Here is a 14,267-nt window from a genome sequence, read left to right as displayed (position 1 = left end):
TCCCGGCCGCCCGCCCGGAGGAGGAAGGGCAGGAAGGCCCGTCCTTCTGGCGGCTCAGCGGGCGCCGAGGCGGCCTGGGCAATCCCCTCCTCTTGCGTTCATCCCAGCCCCGGAGCAGGAGCCGCCGCCCCCTCTCCCTTCCTGCGCTCCTTCCCACCATGAGCAGGGCTGATTTCACCTTATAAAGATGGCGGTGTGGGATCGCTGCAACCTTTAGACTAATGACTGTCAGAAACATCGCCTCCATCTGTAATATGGTGAGTGCCCGCGGCGGCGGGGGGCGGCTCGGGAGGCTCCGCTTCCCAGGGGCGGGGGACCTGCCATGGAATTGGAGGCTGGAGATGTCTCGGGGAGTTATCCCGGAGCAGCCCGGGATGCTGAGCCGCTGCGCGGTGGTCCCGGCCCTTACGTTCCGCAGCCCGTCCTTCCTCCTGCCCTGAGAAAGAACCCCAAAGTCAGGCTCTGAATCCACAGTGACCCCGTTTCACCCTCTTCCTGTGATCTCGTGGGGCCGGGAGCTCCTAGGTCACACAGAAAACGAGGATATTTGGCTGCCTGGCAGCACACTTTTGCATCTCTCTGCTAGGTACCTGTTCCAGGAAGTCTTGGCTTCAGAGCTCCCATCAGGGTTTAGCTTGCACTGCACTGACTCCACTGTGTGATGTATTCTTGAATCACTCAGCTTTCACTAAATCAGACGAGGCAATTAGGAATAAATTTGGAAACATTATTATTTTTGTTTGTTATCTTCAGACTTCGACACTTTTCTTCCCAGGAACAGTGAAAAGGACATTTTCTGCATTCTGCATGGGTCTAATTCAGTATTAAGAAACTTGGCACATCTGATTGGATTTAGATTTTTGAAACTTCTTGGTAGAGGAAGGAGACTTCAAACCTCATGAGTTTCAACAAGGCCAAGTGCAAGGTCCTACACCTGGGTCAGGGCAATCTGCGGTTTCAATACAGGATGGGGAATGATGTGATTGAGTGCAGCCCTGCAGAGAGGACTTGGGGATGCTGGTTGATGAGAAGCTCAATAGGAGCTGGCAATGTGTGCTCGCAGCCCAGAAGGCCAACTGTGTCCTGGGCTGCATCAAAAGAAGAGTGGCCAGCAGGTTGAGGGAGGTTATTCTGCCTCTCTCTTGTGAGACCTCACTGTGTCCAGTTCTGGAATCCTTGAGATAAGAAGGATATGGAACTGTTGGAACGGGTCCAGAGGTGGGCTACAAGGGTGATCAGAGGGCTGGAGCACCTCCCATACGAGGACAGGCTGAGAGAGTTGGGGTTGTTCATCCTGGAGAAGAGAAGGCTCAAAGATCTTATAGCGACCTTCCAATACCTGAAGGGGCTACGAGAAAGCTGTGGAGGGACTGTTTACAAAGGCTTGTAGTAACACGACTAGGGGCAATGGGTATAAACTGGAGAGGGGCAGATTTAGACTAGATGTAAGGAAGAATTTCTTCACCATGAGAGCGGTGATGCACTGGCACAGGTTGCCCAGCGAAGTTGTGGCTGCCCCATGCCTGGAGGTATTCAAGGCCAGGTTGAATGGGGCCTTGGGCAGCCTGATCTAGTGGGAGGTGTGCCTGCGCATGGCAGGGGGGTTGGAACCAGATGATCTTTAAGGCCCCTTCCAATCCAAACTATTCTATGATTCTATTATTATCAAAAGTTTATTAATACAGTGAGGCAGTCATAAACTTGCCAAAGAAATGAGGGTGTCCTAAGCACGCCAACGCAAACAGAAGAGAAGCCTATTTCTGCATATTTTATTGTTTTAGTCTGTATTTTCCCCCCTTATTTCCAGGTTCTTCTAGAGCAGCTACGTGCAGTTGCCAGCTTCCCTCCATGTGGTGCCACAGCATGCCCTGTGCTGGTGATGCCACATATACCATTCATCTGCCCTGGAAAACAGAGCCTGCCTCCAGGACGAGGCAACATAGATTCAGAAGAATAGTTTGGGTTGGAAGGGACCTTAACGATCATCTAGTTCCAACCCCCCTATGACAGGCAGGGACACCTCCCACTAGAACATTGACAGCCCCAGCCGCCTGGTTCCAGTGGGGTCAGCAGTAGTGGTCAGCAGGAGGAAGTCCAGGTTGTGAGCCTGCTTCCTTTTCGTGTGCGTCCACGCTCTCATCTAATTGGGCTTGCTCTTTTTTTTGACAACTAGATGCCCAGGGCATCCCACACGTAGTTCTGACTTAAGCCTCAATTCTTCTTTTGAAATGCCTGCTCTGAAATGCAGAGAGGGAGGGCTGGCTTTGAGGTTCAAAAAGCGTTATACAAAATCGAGACTTAGGGTAAAATGATGTGAGTGCTCACCTTTTCTCACAGACAGTAAGCAGTTTTCTAAACTTTTTATTGTTCATAATAATTTCCAGTTTTGTAGACCAGTGAACCATGGATACTGCAAAAAAAGGTTTAGGAAACAGTACAGGACTGAGGAGAAAATCTGTGTGCAATTACCTTCCCTCTGAGGCAGGCTTGGTTTTTTTTGTTGCTGTTGAATAACAGGTGCAATGCCCTGGAAACTGCACCTAATGAAGGAGAGTTGGAAACTCTTGGATTGTTGCGAGACCTTGGTATTGGCATAAAGTACTAAGAACTCCATGATATCATTTGTGTGCTCCAGAGAAATGCGCTTGTGTACAGTATGCTTCTCCTAAAGACTGAACAGATTCACAGCAAATCCAATGAGGTTGTTCTAATGCTGTGCTGCTTAGCTGTCGCTGCCAGTATGTGCTGCAAAACTAACATCAGAGGAATGGAGAGACTGAAGGGAAGAATTAGAGCCTCAGGCAGAAGAGGCATACAAGAGCTCATAGTTCAAGGCAATTCTAGTTCATGGTACCAGTACTGTGACAGAAGGTGAAGTTGGTTTAGTGATAACATGTTTTAAAGCTATATATTCCTTGGGGTTGGTGTACTTCACTTTTAGAGATGTTGGGTTGTGTTGATCATGTTTAGTCTTTTCTGAATAACCCACAGGGACCAGAAGATCTTCTAGGGGAAAAAAAAAAAAAGCTGACAATTTCAGAAATTGGGATTTTCTTTTCAGGAATTTGGGGCTGTAAGTGAAACGCACATTCTTGGAAGTATTGGTAACACTGTGTTATGGCTCTTCCAAAAATGTGTCTGCTTAGATGAAGTGATGGATTTGAACTCAATGGTCTCTTGGAGAAGCTATGACAATCCTCCATGAGAATGGAACTTCGGAAGGTTAGAGATGTATAACAAAACCTCTTACTTGTATAAAATCTGAATATTTGTAGTGCTAGTTTGATTTAGGGCATCTGTAGAAATCTACCTGACAAAGATGTTAATTCCCAGACCTTGTTCCTGCACTATAACACAATGCTTGAAGGAATGAGCTACTTACAATTTGTGGACTAAGAAGTAGCTCAACCCCACATAGGGCTGAACACAACAATGAAAAAGAAAATTCTGTTTTCTTTATCTTCTTCATTCGTATTCCACTTGAGAGTGTTCACAGAGATTTATTTTTTCTTTACTTTTGCAAAAAAATGGATGATGCCTTGTTGATTTTCTTGGGTTTGTCGGGGGAGGAGGAGCAGCGGTAAACAGATGGAGGGAGGGAGGATTTTGTCCTGAAATACTTGACCTTCTCTGGATGCAACGTAGATTATGTTTTCGGTGGAAGTCCTATCTTGACAAAGTCTTTGTGTTTGTTTTTTCAAGTACTTTCATATCCTGAAGGGGAAAAATAGATGAAACTTAACTGAATGAATTTAGCTCAAGGGAACCAGGCTAGACAGCATTTTAGGATGTATGTTTGCTCTTTAATTGACTGCCCGAGGTCTAGTATCTCAGGTTGTAATTTTTCTCTCCTGAAGATGGTAGAGACTCAGGCTTTTCCAGAAAGGATCAAAACAAGTGTAGTAAAGCAAGGAAGCCAGGGACAGTATTTAACTTGCTTGCAAAAGAGATCTGGCACCCTATATTTACTGCATAAGCTCTCATATGCTGAGGCAGACACAGTAGGAGCTAACCACTAAGTAAAAAATGTTAGGTGTGAACTTTCCACCTGGCACATTTGTTTGTAGCAAATATTCGAATGTACAACTTCTAGAATGAAACAAAATTCCTCTATAGTCTTTTACTAGTCTTGTCCCCCTGGTTATAATAACAACAGGACTAGTTATTATTTACTGATTTTGTTAACGAGACCAAAGAGCTAAAACTTGTTCCTCTGGGGTGGAGGAGTTGGAGGCAACTATGCCTGAAGGAATTGGTGGGATGCTTATGTGGGCACAGTGACCATGCTTACTGAAAAGGGAGGATGAGTCCCAAGGATGTTCCTCTTAACTGCGTTTCAGACACCGGGAAAGTTCAACCACTCTGTCTGCACACCAGGCTCACCACAGTAGCAGGTATGATATAGGCAATCACCAGCTTTTATGTAGGACAGGCACAGTGGATGTGAAGAAGCATGAAATACACTGAAGAAACATTGTTTGAGGGAATACCAGCACTCAGTACCATGTAATCCTTGCAGACTGTAGATAAAAACTGGGGATGTGCTTTTAGCCCCTAAGATGTTATAATCCTCTTTGGTGTCATTTCTATCAGATAACTCAATTATTTGAATCAAAATGCTGATTCAAAGGTAGATGGGCATGCGGGCATTTTAAAATTGTTGCTTACTGAAATCCTTTGCAGTGTATTTCTCTGTTGGTGAGCTTTTGGTACAGCCTTGAGTTCTGAGTTAAGCTCATTCTGCAGCTGTGGCCTGGGGATATTACTGTTATGTGCAGTGGAGGACATCTAACCATTTCAGAATGTATTGACATATATTTTTACAGAGATAGCTGGCCGTTCCGTGGACCATAGTTCTCCTAAACACCTTTCATTATTCTTCTGAGAACAGATGTTACTCCCTGCTTTCATGATTTTGTAATAGTATTTCAAATAACCTGATCTGCACTTCAGAGTGCTCTGTCAGTTTAAGAAATAGGACATTCTGAACACATTCCAGCAGCTTCTGATACAAGATAACATCTGAGATACCTCACAGTTGCTTCTGGTAGTTGTCGTATGGATGTCTTTTGGGGAAAAAATTTGCAGTTCCTCAGATTAATTTTGGTTTTGATTAATTGTGCTTTCTTGTTATCCGTTCGTCTCATAATTTCTATAATTGAAGACAATTGGTGTTTTTCTTCAGGAAAACATTCACACGGTTCACCAGGGATTATGTGAATACCTGTGAAATTTGGCTGTAATTTTTAAAAACAAAAAAGGTTTCTAACCGTCCTAGAAACTAGTTGTAGCGAAAATCAGGAAAACTTGGGAGTCTCTACATTCAGAAAGCAAATAAGAGTAGCTGTTGTATCATTTGTTTGTTTTTAATGTCATGATTCTAGAGACTCATCGCAGGATTTGTTTGAATATAGGGCACTGGCAGAATGAGGACTTAAACTGCAAACATAGATTTGGAAAATGCTTGATATAAAAAAAAATACAATGGTAATGCTTTAAAAATAGTCAAGTTCTACTTCATACAATAAGAGCATTATTGGATCACAAAAATTATCACTATGACTTTCAACTGGATTTATTAATTTGAATAACCTGCAGTGCATATTTCTTCATGACTTAAAACTTATCAGGAACAGAGAATATGGCAGAATAATACGTGCCAAGACAGTAAAACACCTATTGTGAAGTATATATTGGTTGATAAAGAAAAATAGATATTTACATCTAAAAAAGTTAGTTACAGGCAATTCAAGCAATGCAATTTTAGAAGCATGGTCTCAAGAGTGTGAAATTTCAGTATGATGTACGTAGAAAATAGGGAAACAAAACCATGAAAACTATAGAGAATGTGAAATCTAATTATTGTAATACCTTTCTGAAGTAACTAGAAACTTGAAAGTGTGGCTGACAAATGGGTACTGAACTGGAGCAGAAAGCGTGTGTCCCATCAAAAGATATTTTTTATTGGGTAGAAAAGGATATGCAAAGAGAGAAGCAGCCTGATATATGATTTCCAATGTATAACCTGGACTAATGATTGAGGCTTGTCTTGTGTGCACACCTTTTTATGGCTAACGTAGTTATGGTGCGCTTACTAGTTGTTTAGAAGATAAGAACAACAGGACAATTAGTGAATACAATGTGTCATTTACAGTGTGTTTCTTTTAGATGCATATTGTCTTTGGCTACAAGTTGCTGAATTAAGAGCAAACCAGTGGTTATGCTAAATACCTTAATAAAGGAACCTCTTATTTACACCTCAGTAAGACTGGGTGAGTCTGCATGATGGAAGATATGGGATTGAAAGCAGAATCTTGAACCTGGTTAAATGTTTAAAAACTGTTTGGTAAATAGACTTACATACATTTATGTACGTTAACACTACAGAGCTTGCACCTCCACCATCAGAGCTCATTATAAGCATGTTCTTGGGTATGCTCAGACTTTGCAGAGAAGGCTGCTGTGCTGATACTTTCAAGCCGGCCATTACTGGACATGGTGTTTTGTTGTTATGTAATTTGATTTCACAATTAATGATCTAATAATGGTTGCATCTAAACTGTCCCAGGACAACAAAGTCACCAACTGTCCACTAGAATTCCTTTGGATAAACCTGCGTTATTTTTATTGACATCTGTCAAACTTGAAGATTTCTGGTGCTGGTAACTATATATCATCTCTCTAGGCAGTCTACCCTTCACCATCCTTATAACTAAATGTTTCCGAATGTGTAACTGGAACCTACATTACTGTAGGCTGAGCTTGGTACTTCTCATCCTGTCCACCCTTGAGATTGAGAACAGACTAGTTCCCTTCTGTAACAAATTGTATACTTGAAATTATTGTCATGCCCTGCCTCAGCGTTTTCCGTCGTATGCAACACATTTGTATTTAACCCCTTTTTTACAGTTCATTTTTTTCTAGAGTTGTTTTTGTTTTCTCTGCCTTCTTTTGGATTGTCTCCAATTCTTCATCTTTCCTGAAACCTAGCACACAAACCTAAACTTAAGGTCCTGTCTGAAGTCTTGCCAGTGACAAGCTAAGCAGGAAGGATACTTAATGAATATTGTCCACTTCTGTCTGTAAGAATTCCATTATGTTGTCAACATTTGTTGCCATTGCTGTGTTTTGTTGAAACAGCACTGCATAGCTGATGCTTATTCATTTTATACTACACTATGGTCTATAGACTGTTTTTCTTGTCTTCTTTTCTTAAGAACTACTGCCTTAACAGTTGTTTCTCATTCTGTACATGGACGGATCATTCTTCTCTTTACGTGCAGAATCTTGCATTTGTCTCATCTGAATTTCAACAGGTTTTAGAGCATTTCTCTAAAAGATAAACATTGTTAAAAACCGACTGTCAAAAGTAATTTTGAATTCTAAACCTGTCCTACAACATGACTGCAACCCTCATAACTCATGTTATATTGAGATTTAATGCCTCCAGTGTATCAAAGAGTACTCCTACCTGTGCAGCTGTGATGATGTCTAGAAGGTGCCTTGCCTTTAGAGTGCTCTGAGGCACCACATGAGCAGTCTGGGTGACCCAGACAAAAATGTTATTGAAGAAATTATAGTCTGTAAGCAAACCTCAGTCTCTTTTTCACTTGTGAGGCCATCTTGAGGTTATGTGCTCTGAAGAAGGAAACTGGCCAAACAAAAATACTTCTGCTACTTCTTCCAGCAAAAGCCTGAGTACCACTAATCCAGGAACAATTAAGCTGGGAATGGTCGCAGACTCACAGGAGAACATTGAGTTGCACTTTGATAAAGGTTGTCTAATCACAGAAACGTTAAAAGTCAATATTTTTTAAAAAATTACTTACAGATTTAGAACTTGTAACATTTCATTAGAACATCAGTTAAAGAACTTGATTGCTTTGTGCTTTGAGAAAACCAAGTTTTTTTTAAGCTGCGTAAAACTGAGTGCATTAAACACCTTGTTCAAGATTTTAAGTGATTCAGGATTTTAGGCCTCTCAATTTTTATCCATTTCTTGGTAACCATACAGTAAAGAGCTGAAGTTATTTATGGTATATGTAATACCTAGATCTATGGTTAGAAATTGTTTACTATATCCAGCAAAAAACAAGCTAGACATCTCCTTTCAAGCTCCTATAACTTGTTTTCATGATCAGAAAGCCCCTGGGAGAAATGTACAAAAATAATTTATTTAGATACATTGTCTTAAACCACCTTGCTTTCAAAAATAGGAGTACACAGTGTTTTTTTCACTCAGTCAATATTCTTTTACTGTTTACTATAATCCTCTGTGTTTATCATAACATTCTCTCTTTCCTCTTTTATCTTGTGTCAACAAAGACCCAAAATAGCTCTGCTGGAGGAACAATAACACATTTCTTTGCAGAGGGGTTGTACACTTTAAAAATTACGGAAGCATTTCAGGTCTGACATTTAATATCTATGAGATTGGAAGAAGGCTGCTTCAGCTATTACTTATCATACCTTTCTGAAAGCTGACAATGTCCCTGAGGACAGTCAATGTCCAACACTGAGGATGAGTAATAGATCTATTGAAAATAGTTGCGTATATGTTGTGTAGTGTGATACTGTTTGCTTTTCACTTTCTGTTGCTTTCTTTGTGTTGCGTCTGGGACTTAAGTCTGAATTTTTTTTACAGTTGCTTCCTCTCTTTTGAGTTATCCGTCACTGCCATTTTTTGGCCAGAAGGCCTTCAACATCTTTCTTTATCTTCTTTTTCCCTTTCCTCCCATATGCTGTGCATTCCAAAATCCCAAAACTCAAGCTGTCTAGTCCTAAAGACATTTCTATTTTTATTTTAATTTCTCCTCTACCAGCCTAGACATCAGTTTTTCTTAATTATTCAGTTTCTTCCTTCTGGAATCACTCTATTTCTAGCACATTGGTCTCACTTTCCCCCAAAACTAAGAAAATAATGTAGTTCGCAACTCTACATGATCTGAAGACATTTGTTATGGACCAACCATCTTCCTTCATTGATGTGTTGTTCTTTACATATTTGTTTTCACGATTCAATGTCTACATGTTTTTTTCCTTCTGTTTTTTAGATTTTCACATGAATAAGATATTTCCTATTATTTCTTACTTTGTATTCTTTTGTTTGATGGTTATTCATACTGTTTTTCTGCTTATTTGATAATACTCTATTAAATAGGTTTTCCATAGATGACTTATGAAATGTCCTGATTTTGTTACTGCATTCATTTAATTAAATAAAGTAGACGCATGTTTCTAGAAAGATCGTGCCATTTTTTTATCTCTGTCAAACTAGAAAGTCTTGTCTGATTTATTGTCTTCTGTTTGCAGTATCTTTCAGTTCTATTCCATTTCTTATTCTCAATAGAATAATTGCATTTAGATTATTTTGTTGCATGTGATTTAATGACCTGATCTGATGTCTTTCAAGCAGCCCCCTGCCCTGTTATTTTTCTTTACATGCTAAAGTGCAAAGATAAAGGAGTTTTTTTACTTAATCTCTTTCATGTGATGCAAAACACAAATTAAACTCTTAGCAATATTATCAGAAATTTCATCTGAAAAGAGAACTGGCAGACTTACCCATTGGCAGGCCTAGAGCAAAATAATGAGAGGAAAGAATATAGGTCATGTGTCCAGAATGTATTTGGAGCAATGTTGTGGTAGAAGTCTTGGTTTAGCCTGAATTGACTCATGCTTGGCTATGTCTCTAACTGTATGTCTTTCCTATTTTATGAGAACTGAATACCGACTGTTGAATTAAGTGACAAAACTTCAGAGAAATGAAGGTTCACCAACACCACAGAATACATAGTAGGAGTTTCTATGTTCACCTATTTCTCATTCTCATAAGGTCTTGCCACCATGGTTGCTTTGTTGCATTTCCTTCATTAGCTTATTCTTTTAAAAAAGATCCTTTATTATCTCTATACCCTGTTATGAATTTATTTAATATTCCCAGATCCCACTTCATTGACTTAAATGGTCTCTCCTCATTTCAGACTCTGTGGCCGCACTGCCACTCTTGCTGATTTTTATGAAACTACAGTAGGTTCAGCTGCAGTAGGATATATCTCCTTGCTGAAGCATAGGGCCATTTATAAAACCATAGAGAATGGATTGTGTTTAAAATATTTGAGCAGGTTTTCGCTGCAGAAGTGACCAAAATGACTTGTTGGGAGTGGGAACAAGCACAACTATGCTTAAAACCATGATAAACAGTCATGATTGGTTTTTGCCGTAGATTAACCTCAATAGTCCAGTATGTTTTCTGTATTTGACGTGTTTGGTGAAGAGTTCTGAATCATCTTTCACACATCTTTAATAACTTTTTTTTTTTTTCCAGTTTAAACCTGGCTTGGGTGTACAGTTTCTGGTATACTTTGGTTGGAAAAATTTCTAATAATTTCTTTTGCCATCAGGTCAACTGCTTATTGAGGAGACTTCCTATGCAAAACATGTAATGTATGCAATGTGGCATGGTTTGAGTTTACTAAATAATCTGCCTACATTTTTTTCCCCATGTAAGAAATACATCCTTCTCTGAAGCATTAGGTCTCTGTGCTTCTTACCTGTTTTCCTGCTCTTCTTTTTCTATCAATTTATCAGTATCTTTTTTTGAAATCTTAAAAGAATACATACTGAAATTGCCCTTGATATAAGAAGGCACAACTCCTAATGAAGTCCATGGGTGTTATGTCAGCTTACTGAAAGATTGAAACTGGCACACAGTGCTTCATTTTATATTCGCAACAGCCAAGGTTTTGGAGTGGTAAAGCTCTATGACAAGCTTTTATATGTTGTTTCAACAGCACATACTTTGGAAATTTCCGCGCAATGTATAGTTTTCTTTTTAGGATCAGTTAGTGCACATCATGGATTTGTTTGGTTTTCAGTGATAATTTTGTTTTGTGAATCCCAAATCTTGCTCTTTCTCACAATATTTACAAGACAATTTGAGTGCTAGAAAGAATTTGTCAAACCATATGGCATCCTCTGAGGTAAGAAACCCTGGCCTGGAAGAAAGGTAAATGAGTAATGTAAGAGCAACTAGTTAGCAGGAGCACCTACATTCTACATGTCTAACAGCATATGCTAACCTGTAGTTTTTGAAAGAGTAGGAGTTTACTTTTTAGAGGTATTATTTTCCATGAATTCTAGAGGGAGAATGTTTTTCAGTATGGAATATACTTCTTGCAAAACTTGAAATGCACTCATTTCATTCTTTTGGTAGGAAACTTGGTCTGAATGCTAAAAGTGTGATTGAAGAAAACCTTTGCTGTCATCTGAATGCTGCACAAAGAGTATTAATGTGATGGTTTTCTTCAGAAGCTGCATTAATCTTCTGTAGTCATGTTTTTCTTTTATCAGACAAGGTTTTGAGGGTAACACTGGCTGTTTGCTTCATTGTTAATTTCAGACAGGTAAATGTCTATCAGTTTTCCCCCCTTGGGAAGTCAGATACTTTGCTGAATCTGTACTTCTTTGGCAAGGCTGACTTTCCAAGCAAAGAAACTAGAATTCATATGGAACTTACATAATTATCACAGAGTCATCTCCTTTGAAAGGTAGCCAATAATTACTTTGTGTAGATCGTTCCTTTTTCCAGTTTTCCCACTGAGGCTTAGCAGAGCCTGGTGAGAACATAAGCTTTGCATGGAACCTTGCACAGGTAAAGTACTTCAGCCTCAAAGGGAATGTCTAGGAAATCACATGTACTTGGTCTGTGCAATGAGCTATGTGCATGGGAGAGAAGGGGAGAGACTGGAAAGAGATAAAGGAATGTGAAATACAAAATCTTTGGGAAGGTGTCAATTTCATAGAGTTCTTTTAATTTCAAGGCTTGCAAATTCTTAAAGAGCACCTGTGCTGAGTTTCACAGCACTGATGCTGTTGACTTAAACTATCTTCTTTTGATAAGTTGACATTAAATAATAATCTAACATAGCAAGCAGATTATGAGTATCTCTATCTCATACTCTCTATGAGGCAAGAGAGTAATGGGATCCAGCTGTTCACATTTGCAGTAAGAATAAGGAGGATGTGGGTGCGGAGAGAATCACTGTTATTGTGACCTGTTCACTTCTAATCAGCCATTACTAGAGTGACTAGGTCAGGACAGCTCCACTATCTAGAACTGCAAATATTTTTGTTGGCTCACATGACTGTTATACTTGCCCATTAGTAAGGCAAAGTTAGGTTTGATAATTGTAGCTGGGAGAAGAAAATGAGTTTCTGTCTTGGTGCTGTGCATAACTTTATTTTAGAATTTTAATATTTTAAGTGAATTCTTCTCTCTTTTTAATTTTGTTTGTTTGTTTGGTTTGTTTTGTAGGGCACCAATGCCTCTGCTCTGGAAAAAGACATTGGCCCAGAGCAGTTTCCAATCAATGAACACTATTTTGGATTGGTCAATGTAAGTACCATTTTCTGTAGGCAAACCCTATACAGAACTATGGCTCTGATGTTACTTGAACTTTGGTTTCTTTCACCTCTACCTCCTATTCTTGTTCTAAGGTAGATTGTATTTTCTCGAATAAGTGCCGCTTACAGTCCAATGTTAGGGAAAAGTGGGTTGAAGGTAGCTTCATTTATCCCCAGAGGGAAGAGTTGCTGTTCTATGAATGTTTCCAGAGATTAGTACTTACACTTCAATAAAGTTAAAAGTCTATTTTAGCTATGAAATGTGAGGAAGGAAGTGGTCTCAATTGGGGACTCTCTTAGGAGGGTTTTTTTATCTGACTAAGGAGAGAATGGGTGAGAAAGTTGTTTATAAATAAAGCACACACAGTAATTCTTTCCATTGAAAACATTTGTCATTCTGCTACCGAGCAGTATGATAGAGCCCAGCAAGATTATATTAATATACGGAAACAAGCTTAATGAGACCCACTACAGTAAATATATCTCTTGTAAGTGGAAACTTACTTTGTATCCTAGCTAATTTAGAACACGATAGGATTTTTTCTGTAGTATGTCAGAGGTGGATGTGGAAATGTATTCCTCAACAGCTGCATGGCAAAACAGCTGGTGTGTGACAGGGGCTCAAAAGCCAGAATTTGAATGAAACAACTAGTTTTATTGTGATGCACAAGGATTAAGATTGTTTTTAATTTTACATGGCAGTTTGGGAACACCTGCTACTGTAACTCCGTGCTTCAGGCATTGTATTTTTGCCGGCCGTTTCGGGAAAATGTATTATCATACAAGGCCCAACAGAAAAAGAAGGAAAATCTCTTGACCTGCCTGGCAGATCTTTTCCACAGTATTGCTACCCAGAAAAAGAAAGTTGGAGTTATTCCACCAAAGAAGTTCATATCAAGGTTACGAAAAGAGAACGGTAAGTGTAAAACTGAAATCCTCTTATACATTCATACATTGATCAGGAAAGTATAAGTAAATATTGGGTAATGTGGTCTTATTAATCAGATGTGCCCACCCAGCTTCTCTCTTACTCCCCTCCTCAGCAGGATGGGGGAGAAAATAAGATGAAAAAAACTTGTGTGTTGAGATAAAGGTAGTTTAAGTTAAAAAATCAAAGGCTACATAGAGAAGTAAAGCAAACCCAAAGGAGATTTATTCCATGCTTCCCATCAGCAGACCATTTCCAGCCACTCCTTGGGAAGCAGGGCCTTGGTATACATAGGATTTGCTTTGGAAGACAAACATCTTAATAATGAATGTATGTGTGTCTCTGTGTATTTCCTGTTCACTTAGCTTTTATTGCTGAACACAAAGTCACATGGCATGGAATAAGTCTTGGGTTAGTTTGAGTCAGCTGTCTCAGCTATGTCCTCTCCCAGCCTCTTGCCCATGGCTAGACCACCAGCCTTTGAAGCTGTTTGAGCACTGCTCAGCAACGACCAAAATGGTGGTGCATTAGCAACACTGTTCTAGCCACACGTGCAAACCACAGCAATTCATAGGCTCCTGTGAGGAAAGGTAACTCCATCCCAACCAGACACAGTACACTAGCATGTGTCAGCATCCAGTGTGTTCAGTTCTCCACACCATGTTTCTTCCTGTCCAAACTCTGTGATATTCCTAAGTGTCTGAGGGATTTGGAATATATGGGTGGGAGCCAATGCTGCCTACAGTTAGGCAGTCTAAGGAATTAATTCAGGATGAGTCACCCTCTTGTGTTCTTCATTGACTGTAGTAGGAGCCTACACAACCAACTCCAAACAGGAATGTAACCTTTCAGACAGCTGAAATTAGCTGAGACAAATCCTTCCCCCAAAGTAGTTTCACTGAAGCCAGCATGACTGCAAAACTACTCTTCTTTG

General features: G+C 39.8%; 1 protein-coding gene across 1 annotated transcript in view; it reads left to right on the top strand.

Annotated features, from left to right (window-relative positions):
• The first annotated feature begins 117 nt into the window (after positions 1–117).
• Positions 118–14,267, top strand: part of USP46 (ubiquitin specific peptidase 46) — a 31,848-nt gene continuing 17,698 nt past the window's right edge. The window contains exons 1-3 of the mRNA XM_009569851.2: positions 118–257; positions 12,317–12,397; positions 13,108–13,321. Of these exons, the coding sequence (XP_009568146.2) occupies positions 222–257; positions 12,317–12,397; positions 13,108–13,321 (331 nt within the window). The 5' untranslated portion in view covers positions 118–221. The remainder of the gene's footprint in view (positions 258–12,316; positions 12,398–13,107; positions 13,322–14,267) is intronic.

Source organism: Cuculus canorus, chromosome 4, assembly GCF_017976375.1.
Source record: "Cuculus canorus isolate bCucCan1 chromosome 4, bCucCan1.pri, whole genome shotgun sequence".
Classification (NCBI taxonomy): Eukaryota; Metazoa; Chordata; class Aves; order Cuculiformes; family Cuculidae; genus Cuculus; species Cuculus canorus.
The sequence above is the reverse complement of the archived record's forward strand: the minus strand, read 5'-3'. Positions and strand labels throughout refer to the sequence as shown.